General features: G+C 40.8%; 1 protein-coding gene across 4 annotated transcripts in view; it reads right to left on the reverse strand.

Moving 5' to 3' along the window:
• Positions 1-1975: 1975 nt before the first annotated feature.
• LHX2 (LIM homeobox 2) overlaps positions 1976-19074 on the reverse strand; it is a 37374-nt gene continuing 20275 nt past the window's right edge. For all 4 annotated transcript variants that reach the window (XM_054007034.1, XM_054007033.1, XM_054007032.1 and 1 more), the window contains exons 4-5: positions 13277-13482; positions 1976-5173 (exon numbers count right to left, since the gene is read on the reverse strand). In XM_054007034.1, the coding sequence (XP_053863009.1) occupies positions 4886-5173; positions 13277-13482 (494 nt within the window). In that variant the 3' untranslated portion in view covers positions 1976-4885. The remainder of the gene's footprint in view (positions 5174-13276; positions 13483-19074) is intronic.

The following is a 19074-nucleotide window of genomic DNA, read 5'->3' on the forward strand; positions in this document are numbered from 1 at the left end:
TCATCTCTAGCAGAAATGGTTTAGCTATATCCAGAGAGGAATAAACTGCTCCAGAGACAGGGAAATCCCTCCCCCTCCCCCCAACTCTCTCTCACACACAATCAATACCCTTTCTTCAGTTCAGACACCGACTATACCTACACTCTCCTAGACAAGTATATGTTAGAAGATAAAAGGCTAATGTCTGCTTAGTTCTACTCATGCATGCACCCCAGTGTAACTGTGAGTAGAACATGACCCCCAAAGGGAATTTTTTGCACATTAAAAAGTAAATAATGTTGTCTGAAATTGATTATACTTGTGTATGAGCAAAACCCCTTACATTCCCCAGTCAAGCTGCTCCTTAAACTGTTGGGCTGAACTATCTTGGAAATGCAACACTCTTAAGAACTAGTAACTGGCCTTCTTTGTTCTATATCATCCATTCAATGTCTTGTCTGGATAAATGGTGAGGACATTCCTTATCCCATTTGCTGCTGCAATACACATCTCCTCATACAAGGTAAAGGAAAACTTTTGACCAATTGGTTGTTATTGCTGAAGACTCCATATAAGATGCTGGAACCAATGGAACCAGATCTCTTAGTTCTTTTATCTAAACCTATATAGTAGTTTGAACTTTGCTTTCACCAACGATGGACATTCCCAAGTCAGATGGACTGACAATCTGAAACATTCCAAAGCTAGTCAATGGGCTCAACTCCTAGTGAATAACTCCAAGAGCTGTGGAGATAGCCAAAATAATCTACGCAAAGAGAAGAGTGTTTACAAGTCTGAATGTGCAGGAGGCCCAGGAGCGGGAGGCTAAACAGAGAAATGGGGTATCAGTCACTGAAACACAAGGGTCTTCCTGCCCTATGAAATAGTAAACTAGGTCCATTACCTGCAATTCTCCATAGGTCTTACTGTAGAAGACAGTACCCAGGATTGAGGTTAAGATAAAGGTGGATGGGAACAGGAGAAAATATCCTTATGCCAATGCTAGTCTCTTCACAATGTACTGAATGTTGACTTTCTGGCCCTTCCTTCTGTACATACTGGATTTTCATACAGAGTAACTTTAAACCAACTGCATTTGGAAAATAGTAATGATCATATGGAGTTAATGCTAGTTTTATACAGCGTCATAAAGTAACAAATTAACTAACTCAATTCACGTGCATTCATTAAAAATCTCTCTCTCTAAGCATTACTAAAGACCCTGTTACTGTAGGGTCTAGGCACTGGATGTTACACTGAAGTATCTGTAGCTGGAACTGGTTCCAAGTCCTCTATCAGCAGCATTCCCTGTACCCTAAGACTCACTTTTATTTTTCTTTCTTATTTCTCTCCCTTTATTTTTTTAAGGGAGGTGGTTGCTACACATGCCTGATTCTGTTTTCTATTTTCTTGTTTAAACATATGACATATTTATCTTGCAAGGCACCAAAAATACCAAACCTATTTGTAGGAAAGTATACTTAAATATGCACTTTTCAAATACCTACAGGCCTGGCTTCCAAAACAGTATGTTTTATTATGGAGGCACTGGTTGCACCCATAACATTTAAGGTTGCACTGACTTTTGCTCTTAAAGCAGGGATTCAAACTCTTCATTATATATGAAGAATACAATGTATCCCCCTAATCATACAATACGTAATCTTTGAGTAGAGAATGAAGTTTCTGAAATGTAAAAGTTAACTGTATCAACATATTTTAAATTGTGATAATATTTCATAAGAACAATCGCTAGGGAACTTTACCTTAAATACAGATAGATTTGGTCATCATTCTTAAGATCAAATATTCTTTCCCTCTATTTGACTGAGGGAGCAATCAAGTGTTTCAATGAATTGCATGCTGGCTTCAAAAATTCTCTGATGTGTAATCCATTTTACTGTTTTGTATTAGGTATAAATCAAAAGACAAAATACCTGCATTACCTTAAATAATCTAGAGAAATGTATTTCAAAAAGTATCTTGAGTCAAAAAGTAGCAAATCAATGTATGTATTTTCCATATTTGTATAGTTTTCATTATATTTTTGATCTGTTACTCTCAAGTCTCTTTCATATTTAAAAAATGAACTACACACCTATCATGCAAGATGTAAAGAAGTATGTTCAACTAGTTCAAATTAGATATACAGTAAAAATACACTTCCAAAGAAATATCATTTCCATTTTTGTTCATGTTTTTAACAGAATTTCAGACTAGTACATCAAATGTGGAACTGTACAAGTATGTGAAGAAACATTAGGATTGCAGTAGTAAAAAAATGTACAGCATTCAAAACCAACAAGCTCTAAACAACTGAACAATACCACAGGATTGAAACAATCATGGGGACAACATAGGTCATTGGAGACAGTGAGTGAATCCGAATGTCCCTACATAAAGGCCCTATATAGAATATTGTATCTTACTTATATGCAAAATCCCTGATTTGATTAAACCAGACAATTGATTTAATTGCCTGTTTTAGGTTTTAGATAACAGAAACACGAGATTATTCCCCTCCATAAATCTCAGTTATTGAAAAGGCAATATTGAGAACTGATTTCGAAGATGTGGATTCAGGTAGTTAAAACAAAAGATCAAAACAAGAAAATACCAACAACAACCAGCACCTCTCTTCAAATTGTCAACAGCTACGTTTTGCTGCGTTACTATTGAATTTAATAGTAAGTTTTTGAAAACCATTTTGTTTACATAGGAATACACAGGTTTTTATTTATGGCCTGTATCCATTTCATATTGGACCAACATTGCCTTTTAAATCAAGAAAAGATCCAACTAAACCATTTAACAAAAATAAAATTCCCAAGGTAATTGACAATAAACAAAACACCACATACAGCAGAATATCTGTGTATGAACACCCTTTTCAAAAGGTAGAAGCATACTCTTTAACAATCCACTAACCAATATTATTTCCTTTTTAGACATCGTTGCTATGGGGTATCTAGTAAAGTTTGCTAACTCAACCTGCAGGGTTTTTTTTAAAACATGTATTTGTAACTGTGTACAAATGTAATGAATATGTTAAACTGTTTGTTTTTTAGGGATGGGAATACAACCCCCTTCACAAATCTTATCCAATCATGATTTCCTATGGGGACATTCTTGTTTCTCAGATTATTCATCTTTATTTACCAGAACTGAAGAGCAAGAAAGGTTAATAAATATCTTAAATACGTCAGGGTCCCAGGCTCACAGTCCTTGTGCACCCAGATCTCTCACTGACCTCAATGGGAATTTGGCATGCACAAGATCTGCAAGCTTTCAGCTGAGAAAGCTTTATAAATATAGCATTTTAAAAACCAAAACACTGTTTGCACAGAGCCTGGCCTAATGAATCATCTTCAGTACACTGAGAGGAGCAAAGAACACGAATCTTAGCACCTATCTTGCTGCTAGTTCGGAATAATCTTTTGCTGATTTCAATCCTATGGGAGCAACAGAGCAGTTTTTACTAAGTCAGCCACATACAACCTAACACATCTGACTGAAAAACCTTGCAACAAGATTGAAAAGAAACAACCTTATATATGGTACATACAGCTCAAAGTCTGCATTAAATAAACCATTGGGAAAATAGCATACAGCATTCTAACTCAAATGTAAACCTTGCGGAGGTATACTTATTTTTTCCTTAAAGAATGAAAGACTAGCTTTCAAAAAAAGGGAGAAAGAGCTCACAGCACAAATGATACTCAGATCTCACAACTGGAGAAGGAATTAAATTAAATTGAACAGATCCATTATGGTTTAAGGAATGGCCATTTTTGTCAGTATCCATAACAATATATTCTTACCTGCGTTTTTATACCTTCAAACCATTAAAAAAGGCCATATATGTTTGTGAAACATAGTTTTGTCTCAATGTTATCTGCCAATGTTTTAAATTAATCTAACAAATACTTTTTCTTTGTTTCTAGGGGACAACATTACCCAGTGTCTGTCTCAGAAATAGGTTGATCATGGCCACACTGCTTTCAAATGCCTGGCTTGCCCTCTCCACAAAATAGGACAGACACCTTTGGTTGCATAAAAGCAATATTTCTTTCCTTTTCAATGTTAACTGAAGTTAAATTGAGTTTCAGCAACAAAATTAAGCAGTATGTTTGTGTAAATTTTAATGTTCAATAACAATTTTTAGTTTCAACTAAGAATTATTTATTTCTCTATAACGAAAATATCTAGACCCTGTTATACAAATTGGATTTTTCACCCATATATTTAGGAATCAGGAGGCAGATGTGTATCGTATTTAGAGTTTACTCTAAGCAGATACTGTATTTGATGTGCAATTTTCTATTCAATTTAAATACAGTCAGCCTACCTGCACTGTGAAATTAATGCTAAATGTAACTGCAGCTGTTACCAAGTAGTTTCCACAAGTGGTTTTATTACTGGTTAGATTTTACAAATTCTGATATTCAAACAGACTTTCACCTTAAAATTCTAAAACAACAAAGCAACCAATAAAGGGCATAGGACTATTCAAAGTAACAAACTCTTGTAACATTTTTGCCCTTGTTATAAATATACAGAGAGAAAAAGAGAAAAATGGACATGTAATCCAAAGTACGTAGATAAAACAGTATATAAGGCACATGGCAGTCTTTGAAAATTACAGAAGCTTTAGCCAACTTAAATTAATTGCTGTTTCCCTTACTCAGTCCACAAAACTGTACAGTTACACAAATGTTGTGTTGCAGATAGATCTTCCAAGTTATTCCTCAATCCATAATCTGTAATATCAGAACAATACATTTCCTTCTGTTTTCAGGAGAGATCCTAAGTGTGGTTAGTCAGTTGCTCAAAGCCTCTATTAAAATACTCTTGGAATTCAACTAAGAATAATTTCTTTTTTAAAGAAATTATTGAGAAAGAGTCATCAGAAAAGATTTGTGAGAGTTGTCTGTGAAGGACTTCGAGATTCATGAACCTCAAGACTTCCGGGTACTGACGTCAAGACAGATGTCACAGTAGGCATGGTAGGATTAGTCAAGTCTGTTAAGGTAGTGGGAGTGCTGGATGGACTCATGGAGGCATTGGATATTTCTGAGGCAGGTCCTGACGGGGTTCCTGCTTGGAGTGTGGAATCTGAAGTCTTATCCACCCCTGTGTTTTCTTGACGTAAGAGGTTCCGTCTGAATTTGGCTCGGGCGTTTTGAAACCAAACCTGAAATATTTTAATATAATAGGGTAGCATTTAAAAAACAGCATTTTTTTAGAAAAGCAAAAGACACAAATTCAATACAGCCTCAATTGGGTGTATTCTTGTATTGACTGCATGTAGGTGGAACAGCTCACTTTGCTACAGTAACTCCACAGGTTGTGTCCAGTTGTGTGAAGTGTTCTCTGCTTAGCATGTAAAGCATTTCTGTCTGCCTTTCCCACATTTCTCTAAGTAAACAGAGTGTGCACTGGGATATGAAGAGAAGTGGGGATGAAGGAGAGGAATCTTGCTCTCCAGGCAATGAAGAAAACAGTCTTAGGGCTTCAGTAGCCGCTGTGGTTCATGCAACTACCCCCAGCTCCTGAGAAGTATTTGTCAGGATGGGGGCGGAACTGACGAGACCATGTGTATAATCTTAGATCCACCAGCCCCAGCCATTTTTTGGTCCATCCCTCCTCCCATCATGCACTGCAAAGGATATAGATCCTATGCATGGCATCCTGCTCTTCCCCTCTCCCTAAACAGCTCCTCTACAGCTCCAGAGGTAGCAGAACTTTCCCCGCTCTCTAAAAGATTTGACACTCTTTCTCCAGAAAGCCTTAAATAATAATAATAAAATAATATAAGAGATATACCTATTTCATAGAACTGGAAGGGACCTCAGAAGGTCATGGAGTCCAGCCCCCTGCCTTCACTAGCAGGACCAAGTACTGATTTTGCCCCAGATCCCTAAGGGGCCCCCTCAAGGATTGAACTCACAACCCTGGGTTTAGCAGGCCAATGCTCAAACCACTGAGCTATAGCTACATAAAGGGCTCAGTGACCTTTTGGGTTCCCTTCCAGTTCTATGAGATAGGTGTATTTCCATATATTATTATTAAGCCTTCCTCTCTCCTTCCCACCCTCACCCCAAAAGTGTTTTGGCTTCACTCCCCACCCCAGCCTCTCTGTAGAATGCCTTCTCATACTTGTTATGAAGGTATACAAAACAATTTGTATTGTACTAAAACATAATTTTAGAAGTAACAAAATCAGTGTGCAAAAAGTATATTTATCTGTATGTAACTAGAACTATATTTATCTCCTGTATTGTCTAGCTATTATCTCGCTGTCTATGACTGAGAGACAAAAGCGGCAAAGTTAATCTCCTAAGGCTAAATTGCCAAGGCTTCTCTCCGAAGGTAATGGTGCCTGTCCCATGCCTATAGGGCTAGTTTTAAAATAAAATACTCTGCTAGTTTATCTCAAATTAAATATCAGTAAAAATATATTAAACCCCAAGAATATTTCTATCAAATCCAGATACAGAGACATATCTCTATTAAATTTCAAAATGGCATTAAAAGTCCTGTGCTCACGCTGATGCAGGCAGATACCGACCTTTTAATACCAGACACTCAGACATTACAGGGATAATATATCCCCTGTCTCTGATCTTACAAAGAGAAGCCCGACTATTTACGTATCATTGGGTCTCAAGTCATTGTGTTGTATCACCTTTAACTGACCCAGTCCTGCTCTCACTGAGCTCATGCTGACTTATTTCAGTGTGAGCAGCATCAGTCCCTGTCAGTCTAGGTGCCGAAGGCCTTATCGTTCTTTCTACAGGAAGTCCCACAGAAGGGGGCTAAGAGAGAGGAGATATCGGTGCGGGTCTCCTATCACAACTTTCTGCCAGATGGTCTGTTGTGGAAGAGGGGGTGTGCAGAGCCCAAGGGACCAGAAGGAAGACAGAGCCATCCACACAGAAATCTTGTGTGTCCCCCCAACTTCCTAACAGTATGGTCCTGCTGCAACTTGGGCAGCCCTGGGAATTCCCTTTGAGTGGGATCCCCACCACACAGAGGAGGAGAGTGAGGTGTAAAGATAACACAGTCCTGGAACGATGCATGTGCCCCAGTCTTCCCACTCTCTCCCCTGGCCAGTCTATTTCCCACTTATGGATCCCCAGAACCAAACACCCTCTGTGGGGCCCAGGGAAAGAGGGGATGCTGTTGCAGACCCTCCTTTCTTTGGGGAAAGATGGGGAAATCCATGTGAAGAAGGGTTTAGGTATGCACTCCAAGGAGTGGAGTTAAGGACAGATGGGCAGCTTGAACATAAAAAATTCCCTTTATCCTCATGTGCAACTCCTACTAATGTCTTCTAGAGTGGTACACATAGACCAAGGGTAATATATGCAGGGCCTCCCAGAGGATTCAGGGGGCCTGGGGCAAAGCAATTTTGGGGGCCCCGTCCATAAAAAAAAGTTGAAATACTATAGAATACTATATTCTCGTGGGGGCCCCTGCGTGGCCCGGGGCCTGGGGAAAATTGCCCCACTTGCCCCCCTCCGCCCCCCCCGGGCAGCCCTGAGTATATGTCCATTTGTGTCCTTGCTTGTGCAGCTTAGTGTTTTTAATAGTTTATGTTGGCATTCCCCTTGTTTAAAGGGACACTGTCAAGTAGTTTAGGCTCCATGCATAGGTTTGTTATATTACAATCAGAAAAAAAAACTATCCCAAAAATTAATATTAGCACTAACTTTTTTAGGGTTCTTTAAAGATGTCAGATGTATTAACAATGGAAAGTGGGTTTTGGCTTAAACCTTCCCCTGCAATGTCTGCCATTCCTGGGCCCTGATTCTGCAATCAGATCCATGTAGGCAGAGCTGTGAGGCTCTGTAAAGAATGCAAGGGTCTGTCTGCGTGGTTCCAGCTGAAGAACCAGGAACCATGTGTGCAAAGAATGAAGGTGAAACAGATTAATCTATTTTGATTATTCAAGCTGAGAGTATGTAAAAAACAGCCATCAGAAATGATGAAAAGTACATTGGGAATTTTTAAATCAGTTTTTTTTTTTCATTTTAAATAATATAAATTATTTGTAGTACAAGTATGGGAATTTTTATTTTCAAATATATATAATCTGACAATGTCCCTTTAACAGCAGGAAAAAAGGGTAATAAAAAGTTTAAAGAATTGCCCATTGTTGTCAAGGCTGAATAACTCAATCATTTATTAATGAAAATAAAATAAAACAGCCAAAGTCACCATTTCACTAGTTCCAATCATGTGCACATCCCCCCCTGACTTCATCCTGATATTTGCAAGAAACATACTTGCACATAGGGAAGAGGGGCAAGCCCCACATGCTAGCAAAATTTCAGTTTCTAAACATGAAGCAATTTGCTGGTTAAAACAAATTATAAAATTTCCAAAGACATAAGAACAACTTTGATCTCCCACGCTACTCCTAAAGCCCAATGGATCCTTAACTGCGATGCTGCTAAAAAACCCCACTATGGTGTCTCTAAATGTCTAATTTTGTATATAAGTTAGTGATTTGGAAGAGAGAGCGGGTCAAGCCTCTTAGTTTGTATGTATTTCCCTCCATCTTCCAAAGTCATTAAACACTCGTAACCAAATCCTACCTTCAGCTGCCCATGCAGCTATCTGTGAATGCTACCAATGGGAGCTGCACACACATGGAAAGATTTTGACAGGGTGCATTTTCCTTTTAATATGACTCATTCCTATTAGCATTATGGGTAAAATATACCCCAACATCTTATAGGTGTTGTCTAAAAACAGGGATAATTCCTAACTCCCTCCCGCTCCAGGGTGTTGCAGGGTTAACTGGTTAATGCTTGTAATGTGCTTTAGGGATGCACAATGACGAGTATTAATATTGCTACTTAAAAAGCTTCTAGATATTGACTGTACTGAGATTCTGAAAAATATTTAGCCTTGTGTCAGAAAAGAATAGCCTAAAACAGCTACCCCCAACATATTGTATACGAGTCTGCAGTGTAGACTTACGATGTGAAATATTTTCAGCCAACGTTTTTACTCAAGGGAATTGAGAGAAGCAAAACTATTGTTTGTGTGAGCTGTTGGTAATATGGGCCTGCCTTGCAGTATATGTCATCATTTATATCTCTGCAGATAGGATGTAAAAGGCTACAAAATCAGAATTCTCCACTCAGGACAGCGGTGGTACTGTTTTAAGCCCACTTTGCAGGTTCAGGCCCTGTACCAATAATAGTGCTACATTAACACAAGGAAACAATAACACAACTGTACATAATAGTTCCAGAAGGGCTCATCTCACATCAGTTAGATAATTAGGAATCTGGTCTTCAGTATTTAGGAATAAATAAATAAATAAAATCACAACAGTGTGGGAAATATTTAATGTCTTTTTGTTCAAATGCATCATTAAAGGTCTGAACTACATAAACCAAAACTACCACTGAAAAACAGAATCAGCTGTAAGTCAATGACTAATAATACTAGATTTGAGTTAATGGTATTGAATAGCTATGGATGGACAGCTAGGCAGGATTGTCCAGTGGTTGGGGCACTAGGCTAGGGCTAAGGAGACCTACGTTTAAGTTGCTGCTTTCCACAGACTTCCTTGAACAAGTCACTTAGCCTCTCTGTGTACATTTCCATATCACTTTCTTTGTCATATAATCTTGACAGTGTGTTAAAGAGATCCTGAATATTACGGGCAAAATCCTGTTCTTGCCTGGGGGAGCAGCATAGAACAGGGTTACTTGCTGCTCCTCGGAATAGCATGCATTCTAAGCTATTGGGAAGAGAGGAGGTAGCTGGACAGACCTCTACCAAGCAGATTACATCTCCTTGAGACTATAGATGGAATGGGCCAGCTCATTTGCCAGTCCTCCTCTAGCACTCTTTTGTCTCTATGAAGGATCTTACCCTGCTACTTGCAGGGAGGAAAGAATCCTTTTCTATCTTCTCCCCTACCCCTTCTGCACTATGCAACAAAGGGCAGAATCTAGGCCCTAAAAAGGAACATTTTGTGCCATTTATCAGAATTTCCTCCCGAGAGCCCCCTTTCCTCATATCACCTGCAGAAGGTGTTAGATGCAAAGAGCTGTGGGGTTTTTCTCCCTCTTTTTCTTTGCTGGGGAATGAACCTAAAGGAAAGTTGTTGAATTTCAATCAACTCGTTCACATGCTCTCACTGGCTGACATGCATTAGGTATGTGAATGAACTTGTAGATCAAAAGGTTAAAAAATAAATAAAAACAAACAGAAATAGCAGAAATTTATGGGAAAAAAGTTGAACATAATTCTGATTTAGATACTTCTGGGAAATAGTCTGTGCATTGCAAACTGCATCAGGAACAATCATTTAGAGAGTAGTATATACACGTTCCCCTGCCCACTACTGCTGGCCATGGATGACTGATGACTCACTACAGACTTAGCCAAGCTCAAAGTCAGGTCTTCCAAGTGTGACATCATAGATGCTGAAGAATCTGGCCAAATATTCCACTCGTCGATCAGCATACCCACCCCTAATATGTATTCATGGGACTGATGTCCATACAGTAAAAGGATTATGGCCAACTCCTGGTACACTGGAAACTACACTATGTATGCTTAGGACGCTCACCAGTTTCATTACAAGTGTCACAAGGCTTAGAGACAGCTGTTTCTCTGTTCATCAACTGTAGGCAAGCTTATATAGAGTTTCTATTAAAAATTATGTATAAAGAAAGAGAAAGATGTTGAAGGCAAAAACATTGTCCTTGGCCAAATCAGCACAGACCTACTCTTGCAGAAAAGAAGGTAAGTTTACAGACATGCCTGGCAATAACACAAGCAATGTTTGGAATTTAATACTACTGGAACACGTCCATGTATGGCTGAGAGTCCATGTGTCTTCAGTACAAAAGATAGATGAAATCTAATGTTGCATGGCTTAGCTCAGTAGTATTAGTGAATGGCTTTGAGTTCAATAAATGACACGGACTGGATATCAAACTTTTCAATTTAAAAGAATTCATGGACAGCACTGTGCCAGGAGCCAACAAGCATGACGAGACTTCCCCAGCAAGGAGCCACCTTGCAATTACTGTAAGTGAACTTTCAAGTTTGAAAATCATCTCCATGGCCACAGAAATCTAGCTTGCTTCCTCTCACTGATCAGTTAAAGTGCACATTGGACACAGAGGCTCTAAAACCCTGATCTATGCAAGCCAAAAAGAAAGTGTTTTCATGGCCCACATTAATTTCCAACGTATAACTTGGAAGGGTGGATTAGGGCAATTCCACCATAGGCAGAAGAGGCCATAAGCATGGCTGTAGTAGGCAAAGTGTCACTCTGAATCACTTTTTGGAAACAGTACTCTATTATTTCCCGTGGTCCTACAGGTCCAATCCTCTCCTCCTTATTGTGCACCTCCCACAGTGCTGCAGGCAAAGCAAACCAGATATACCACTGTGGGAGCAAGATGACTGATTCTCCAATAACTTTAGCAAGCTCATAAAGAAGCTGAATGGAACTGCAGGGGGCTGGACAGGATGAAAAGAAGGGAAAACATTCAGCACCCAGAAATTTCAGTGTTTAAGTGTGTAAGACAGGGGTAGAAGGAATAGAGCAAGAGCAAACAACCAATGATAGAGGGATGTTGAAGTGGGGGCAGTCACAGAGTAAGAGGGTTGGAGAGGGAGAACTAGGGTATAAGAGGGAAGGAAGGAATGGGAAGAATAAAGTGGGGTGGGGGAATGAAGGGCAGAGTATGAGTAGAGAAAATAAAGGAGAGGGATGAATGCTAAGACTGATGCAGCTGGGATGGGACAAGAGAACAGAAAGATGGTAAGAGAGAGAGAGACAGTAATGGCATATGTGACTCATGTTGCTTGATGCACTATAGGAAGGCACTCAGAGAGCTCTGTGGTAGGTGAAGTTCAAGGAATAGAGAGGAGATGATTAAAGTGAATCAAAGTGTGGGGAAAAAGAAGAAGAGAGAAAAGGAAAAGAGAAGCCGGAGAAACAGGAAGAAAACGGAAGAGAGGAAGTGGCAGAAGGAACATGGAAACATGCAGAAAATCCTTTCTTGCACAAGCAATAGCTCTTGTCAGGCACATATGGGAGCAGCTGCTGCAAGAGGCACCGATTCAGGCATTAATAAGTGTAGGGACTAGCAGGGTAGGTATCTGTCCCACTGCGCTGAGGTAGGGCCATAAAAACAAACAATGTCAAACAGCAGGAAAGATGTGCAAGAGAAGGAGTCACAGGAATTTTGTTATTACAGTTTTTTCCAGAGGAACCCCAACCTCCGCTCCTTTTTCTCTCTATCCATCTATCACCACAAGATCTAGGTTTACTCCAGCAAACTTATCTTTTCTCTTAGCATTGCTTTCTCCACCCATCCCCCATTTCACTGTGAACTTGCCACGGTGCTAGTGTTTCCCCATAGTTCCCTGTCAGATTTTGTCACTGTACCCCATTTGGTTCCTAGAAAGTCTCCAACCCATTTCCCAAAAACCCCACTCAGGCTCTTGTTTACACTATTTCAATAGGAGGGTCTCGCACACCTGAATTCCCAAATTTACCTCTGGCTAAAAAGTCATTTTGGATAAGAGCCCAGCAAATCCAATTTGGTGTAGCACAGAGTATAGATTTAGATGGAGCTGAAGGATCCAACATTCCCATCTTTTGCTTCCCATAAAAATTCAGAGGGAACAAGTGCCTTTGGGCCAAGAAAAATCCAGCATGTAATGGAAAAATGTCTTTAAAAATGCCTTCACCCTTGGTTCTAAATTACAAAACTATGAATGAGAAATTAACGTGTGGTTTAATCTTTGAAAAATCTATCTATTATTCACTTCAGCTACAAAGCCAAGATGTCCGATCTGTCCTGACTGACAAAATAGATCAATATTTCTGTTTAATTTCTTATGCAATTATTCATTCAGAGTGACTTCTAAACTTCTATACTGTTATTTACCTAGAAAAGGAATATGACAGCTAAAATCATTCACCTCTCCTTAAAAGCATACTGCAGGAAAAATGCCTGGCAGATGTAACTAACTGTTTGATAAAAATAAGCAAGACACCTAATTTATACAACTGTGCTCTAAAAATTAGAACCCAAGATATATTCCTCTGCTAGGCTGTAAAGAAATGGCTTTTCTCGTACTCTCTGGGATTACTTTACGTGTCACAGGGGGTACCAACAAATAAGAAAAATTTGGACATTAGCAATATGTGGAGGTATTATCCACAGTGTTTCAACTGAGGCTTGTCAAACATGAGATCGATATTTTATTTACTGCTAGAGACAGAAGTCTTTGCTCTTCTTACCTGAAGAACTCTTTTGGTTAGGCCAGTTTTCTGAGCTAGCTGTTTCAAGTCCTTGGCATCAGGATTGTGGTTAATAGCAAAATAAGACTTCATTGTCCGCAGCTGGTGGTGTTTGAATGATGTCCTCATGCGCTTTGTTTTTTGATTACTGGGGTATTGCTGGTCTCTATCCAGGTGGTCACCATCGTTTTCATTGCAACTTAAAGCTAAAGACAACAAGAAGGAAACGGTTGTGTAAATCCATTACTCTGTGACCAACATTGTTTGCAAATCATCTGAGTGCAGCAATTAAAAGAACATACTATGGCATGTATTGTAATGATAGAAACCCTACTTGCCTTCCCCTCCATTCCTGCATCTTTCTATTCTTCCCTTACAATAACTAGTCTGCAAGAATCCTCACCTGCATCTTTACTGCTTTTAAAATGTCAGGTCTCTTTCCTTTTGTCTTTTCTCCATCTCCACACATCCATTCCATGACTTTCTGTCTGTAGGACAGTAGCTGTCCTCAACTCTGTAAAGTGTTTTAATGCACTTTGTATCACCATAAATTGCATTGTACTGTACACAGAAAGCTCCTAAATAGAGTCCACTTAAATCTTGATGGAACAGACTAGTTAAAATTATAATTATTTCCTCCATCAAACTAAACCCTGTAGAATACAAGAGAGACCTATTAAATAAAACACTATTAAAGGAGTAAAGTTTGTGTACCAGACAGAAAATTACAACTATAATTTGACTGGTTAAAGAAATAAGCCTATTAAAATATGTCAGTAGTGTGCCAAATCAAAAATATACATTTTAAAAACTATTCTCTGTATATTTATATTTCATTAAAAACAAATTCTCTTTAAAAATAGTGGTTCAAAGATCAATTTTCCATGTATCCATTTGAGATAATTTAACAAGACTGCCCGATAGATCTGAAAAAATCAGTAACAAGTCTTGCAAAGAATGTTTAGGAGTAAAGGAACATTACAATAATTACCAAATAGTACTAAAAGTTGCACGCCAAGCGAAATATTCTCATAAGCCAAAGGTATTATTTTGATTTTATACATGCATACAGTAAACCACAAAAAATCCTCTTAAAATAACATTAAGGATCAAGACTAAACCCACGAGAAAATTCAGTGATACATCTAGAAATCTGTTCTGACATTTTGTCATTAATTTAGCCCTCTGTGCTCAGGTATCCGCAACCCCCCTTTTCAGTTTTTTTAAAAAGTTTTATGTTAAAAAGGGGAAAAATCCCTGTAATCTTCATTTTACACTCTCCCTTGATAATTATTCATCCACTCTACCAAAAGGGCTAAAAAAAAAAAAAAAAAAAACAAACGGATAAATATGTATCTTGGGAGCTGTAAAATGTGAATTATTGATCCAGCTGTCCAAACATCTACACACAGGTTTTTAAAATAGTCCATCATTACTGATCCAATACAATGTAATGTAACAGATAGGTATGGCCTTATTTCAAATACAGATTATTTATCCAATTGGAGCTGTTCAGCTCCATAGAATAAATATGAACTTTAAAAATCAGGTGTGGAAATGAATTTAACAAAATGTTCATAATATGCATGTGTGTCTTTTATACCAATAATAATAAATATATTCAAACATTATAGAAAGCAATTAGTCAGCATATATAGTGGTTGCTTTGCAAACTTCAGCATTTCAGAGACTTTTTAAAGGCCAGGACACATTATGGAGTAAGGCCTGAAACATTTCAATTTGAAAAACAAAGGCATGTAAGTCTCACAAACATGTAAAAAGCATCCGAAACCGCAAAACTTCTCTCACCGTTTTTTAGACTCCTATAATTTAAATAACTAGCCATAGATCTATATCTATATATATAAATCCTTTCCAGGCTAGCCTCATGCCAAGTTTCAACAATGAGGGGCATTTTTTCTGCTGAGTTTTAAACTTGGTTTTCTCATGGAAAAACTGACAGCACCTGAATTTGAGGGGGAAAAGGAGACACAAAAGGGGACAGCAGAATGCTGCATTTATTAAGCTGAATGGAAAACTTCAGAATCTTCTTCTGGCTTGGTTGGTTACTGAAGTCTGGTTGCCAAACATGTAGTCACCCTATGTACTTCAGTCTCCCTCATAGTTACATTCTCCTCCTCAAATAATGCTGGGAAGAAGATTATCTAAAACTATATTGCTCAGGGAAACTGGTGCTATGAAAAAGAGGTAAGATAATACATTATTTATTATTGTTGTTTAAAGATATTCACTCAGAATTGTAGAAATTCACTCATAGAAATTAGAGATGGAAAAGACCCATGAGCATCATCCTAAATCTTTTCTAATCCTCCCAGAGGTGACAAGTCAGTGATTGATGATGAAAAACATCAAATTATTTTCTGAAGAACCAAAACCTGCTTTCCTTTCATTGCAAATATATATAACTTGTTTCTTATAATTTACTTCCCTACCTCTTCTCCCTACTCATCCAGTCCTCAAATAAAATAAAAACAAAAATGTCCCATTTGAGGCCTGCAGAACTATTGTCTCCTCTTAAAAAAGGAACTGCCACAACAGAATTTCTAAGTGCATGGGGGTGGTTGCTGCGCACTCTTGTTATGCCAGCTGGATGGATACCCCTCTCAAGCTTAGCCTGAGATAAAGATTTCTGATTAGTGCCAGTAGCCATTCACATTGGGGTGTGGTACTTAGGATTGTATTATTATACGTGACTCTCCCAGAATCTGGATTCCCTCCCAGGGTGTGGGTCAAAAGATACTCAGTGGGCAGAAGGGAATTTTCATGGGGATAGGGAGAGCAGGGGGTCTACTATAGAATACCTCAGTGCAAAGAAATAATCCTGTAGATGCTCTCTATGTACCCCCTCTCCTTTTCAGACACTTTTGCTCCTGTTCTTTGTGTGCCATCCCTGTGTATCTCACAGAGGATCTGTTAGACAATCCAAATTCCAGGTTTCCTCTCAACTGCAGGCTGAGGGCTTCCTGCCATGAGACAAGTTCCGAAATGGAATTCAGTGAAATGCCAGTCAAATGGGAAAGCTTAAATGAATGAGACTAGTGCTTGGTTCCCACTTCGGGGATCAAAGAAACCCAGATGGGCACTGAGTCCCGTTTTAGCACACTGAGTCCAAGCTATCCACTGTGCCCTCCCTCCCAGAGTCTCCACCAGCCACCGAACCACATTCATGCTGGCCATCATATCCCCCTCCCTATGGATCTCTGGCTGGCCACTCTGAGTAATGACTAGTCCTACACTCCCCCCATTAAAAACACTGTACAAAAATCAGCTCAGGCAGTATCACCAGCAATTTGAGCCTGACAATCTATGCCAAAAACATTGGAATTTGGTGCTAAGGAACAGAATGTACTCCACATATTAATGCAGCAAAGTGCCTGGTGAAAGGATGACAGGGAACAAAGAAATAAGGTATTGTTATTATAAACTATGTTTGAGAAGAAAACACAGAAAGATCTTTCTTATGCCAACCTGGTCCTTGGATCCTACCAGCTGGGGTTCAAAACAAACCTTGCACTAATGTTCAATGTGCTGCTGGATGCAAGGGGCAGAAACACTTCCTTTGGGGAAATTTTATCTTTATTTTATGTTTGACATGTTAAATCACCAAAAGGAAAAAGCAAACCAAATCTTGATGTCAAGAGAATGATGCGATAAGAGACATATGGTGGAGACATCAGCTCTCCACTCCCAGTGGCTCAGTGACCGGCACCTTTTCCCACCTGGAAGAACAGGAAGGGAGAGCAGCACTGTTTGTTGTTTGAGGTAGGTCTGTGAAAGGGTTTTGTATCCTTGTGGGGGGTAAAAAGATGAGAATCCTTCACTGACTCATATCACCTGGGATATAGAGTGGGTTGGATCTCCCTCTGAACAAGGGGGGGGGACGACTCTTGGGTCCTTAATAGCAAGTGGAACAAAAAGGGGGATTTTGGTACAAAAAGGGGGATTCTGTGCTCGGGAGGAGGAATCTGGGGCACCTGGAACAGGGAGTGTGTCCCCCTCCCCAGGTCTGTGTGCAGGGAGGAGGAGGAGACCACACCTGTGAGGTTTCAGAGTCGGGGACCCAGGAACTTCCTCCTCAGCCTTGACATCTCAAGCAGCGCTTTGGGGAATACAGGAGACAGGGGATGTCCTGGGGGCGGGGGAGATGACAGAGAGTGGAGCTCCCTTTTTATCCCTACCGCAACCTTCCAGCTAGAAAGAAAGCTCAGGGCTCTGTCTGGGTCACATGCCCTCACAGTCTCGCTTGGCGAAACAATCCCAGGATCCCTCCCTAGACCTCAGGAGCAGAACTGTGAACAAGACTGTGGCAGAGGCAAGGGCAGGGACGGGATCTTATCCCTCCTCCTACCAGAACCAAAGGGCACCTCGTGCGGTCTCGGTGCAAACCCCAGTGACTTGCAACCTGTGTGACTCCTCTAGGGGGAGAAAGAGGCTCAAGATCGGAGTAGCTGCCGGACTGGCTGTATGTCGGGGGAAAGAGAGGGAGGAGCGGAGGGGACAGGCCTAAAATGGGGGGAGAGGAGAGAACAAAGGGGTCCTGAGGAGGGCGCAGAAGGGCCAGGACTACGGGGGGAAGGTTTCTATGGGGAGTTGAGAGGGGCCAGGCCTGCAAGAAGAGGGGGTGAGGGGTAGATCAGGGTCCCCGGTACGTGTGTGCCCGGGGTGCCCCAGCGGGGAGGAAGGGGGGATCTGAGCCCCCTCTGGGGGCTGCGGCGGGGGTGTCCGGGCCAGCCTCCTGGAGAGGCTGGCTCGGGAAGGTTTTTTCCTCTCAATTAAGCCAATTGAATGAAGCTAGATTGCTGGTGCGAGCGCTCAGTAAGTCCCTGCGCTGGTGATTAACCCCGCCAGCCTCTCCCCAAGTCCAGGGCCAGGCTGGGGCTGCCAGAGCCGGGGTCATGGGCTGGAGGCAAAGCAGAGTCCCTGCAGCGTCTCCCCTCCCCTTCCAGCGCTGACCTCCCTCTGTCCCCATCTGTCCCCTCCCACCCAGACCCAGACCCAGACCCGGCCCCGGCCCGCGCACATGCAGCCCCGTCCGCCCAGCCTGCCCCAGGCCCCTGGTAGCAGCGCAGGGGCTGGTTCGCTCTTCGCTGGGGCCACATTTGGTTTGGTCCCGTTCACTCCCAAGAGGCCTCCCTGGGAAATAGGCGCAGTTCAGCGGGAGCCGGGCGCGCAAGCCGCGCCCTTGCTCTCCAGGGGGCGCGCAGCAGGTCCCCAGCCCCCAGGCTCCCAGTCCCTTTGGGGTCCCGGGGGAGAGTCCTCATCCGTAGCTGTAATCTCCCGTTGGAGGGGCCCGCTTCAGGGATCGTGTCCCAGGTGCTCGCCCCAGCAAAGCAGGCTCCCCAAAGTTGTACCGGCAGTTACGTATTTGACAGAGTTTTTTCGTACTAAATACTTAAAAAAAAAAAAAAAAAAAAAAAAAAAAAAAAAAAACCCAAGCCACGCCTGAAAGTACGAAGCCCATCGGCCGGGGAGGAGAGTGTGATTTTTCTCACTAACCTCCTGGAAAACATTCGCGCTTGAGAATCTCCATTTTGTCTGGCTTTGTAATTTCAGTGGCAAGGAGAAATCCTTCTTTGATTTGTCATTTGTTGTTTGATTTTTGTGCAGAGGCAAGAAAAGCGATGGGAGAAATTAGAATAAAAGAGATCGAACAAATTATTCAAAAACTTTACCTGCTTTTTATTGTATTTGTTTGGTGGTTTATTTGTCTTTCCTGTGAAACTTTTGGCTGATACCAGAGAGCGAGCCTGCGCCAGAGACACTCCTGACTCCCCCGA

The sequence above is a fragment of the Malaclemys terrapin genome, chromosome 17 (assembly GCF_027887155.1).
Source record: "Malaclemys terrapin pileata isolate rMalTer1 chromosome 17, rMalTer1.hap1, whole genome shotgun sequence".
Classification (NCBI taxonomy): Eukaryota; Metazoa; Chordata; order Testudines; family Emydidae; genus Malaclemys; species Malaclemys terrapin.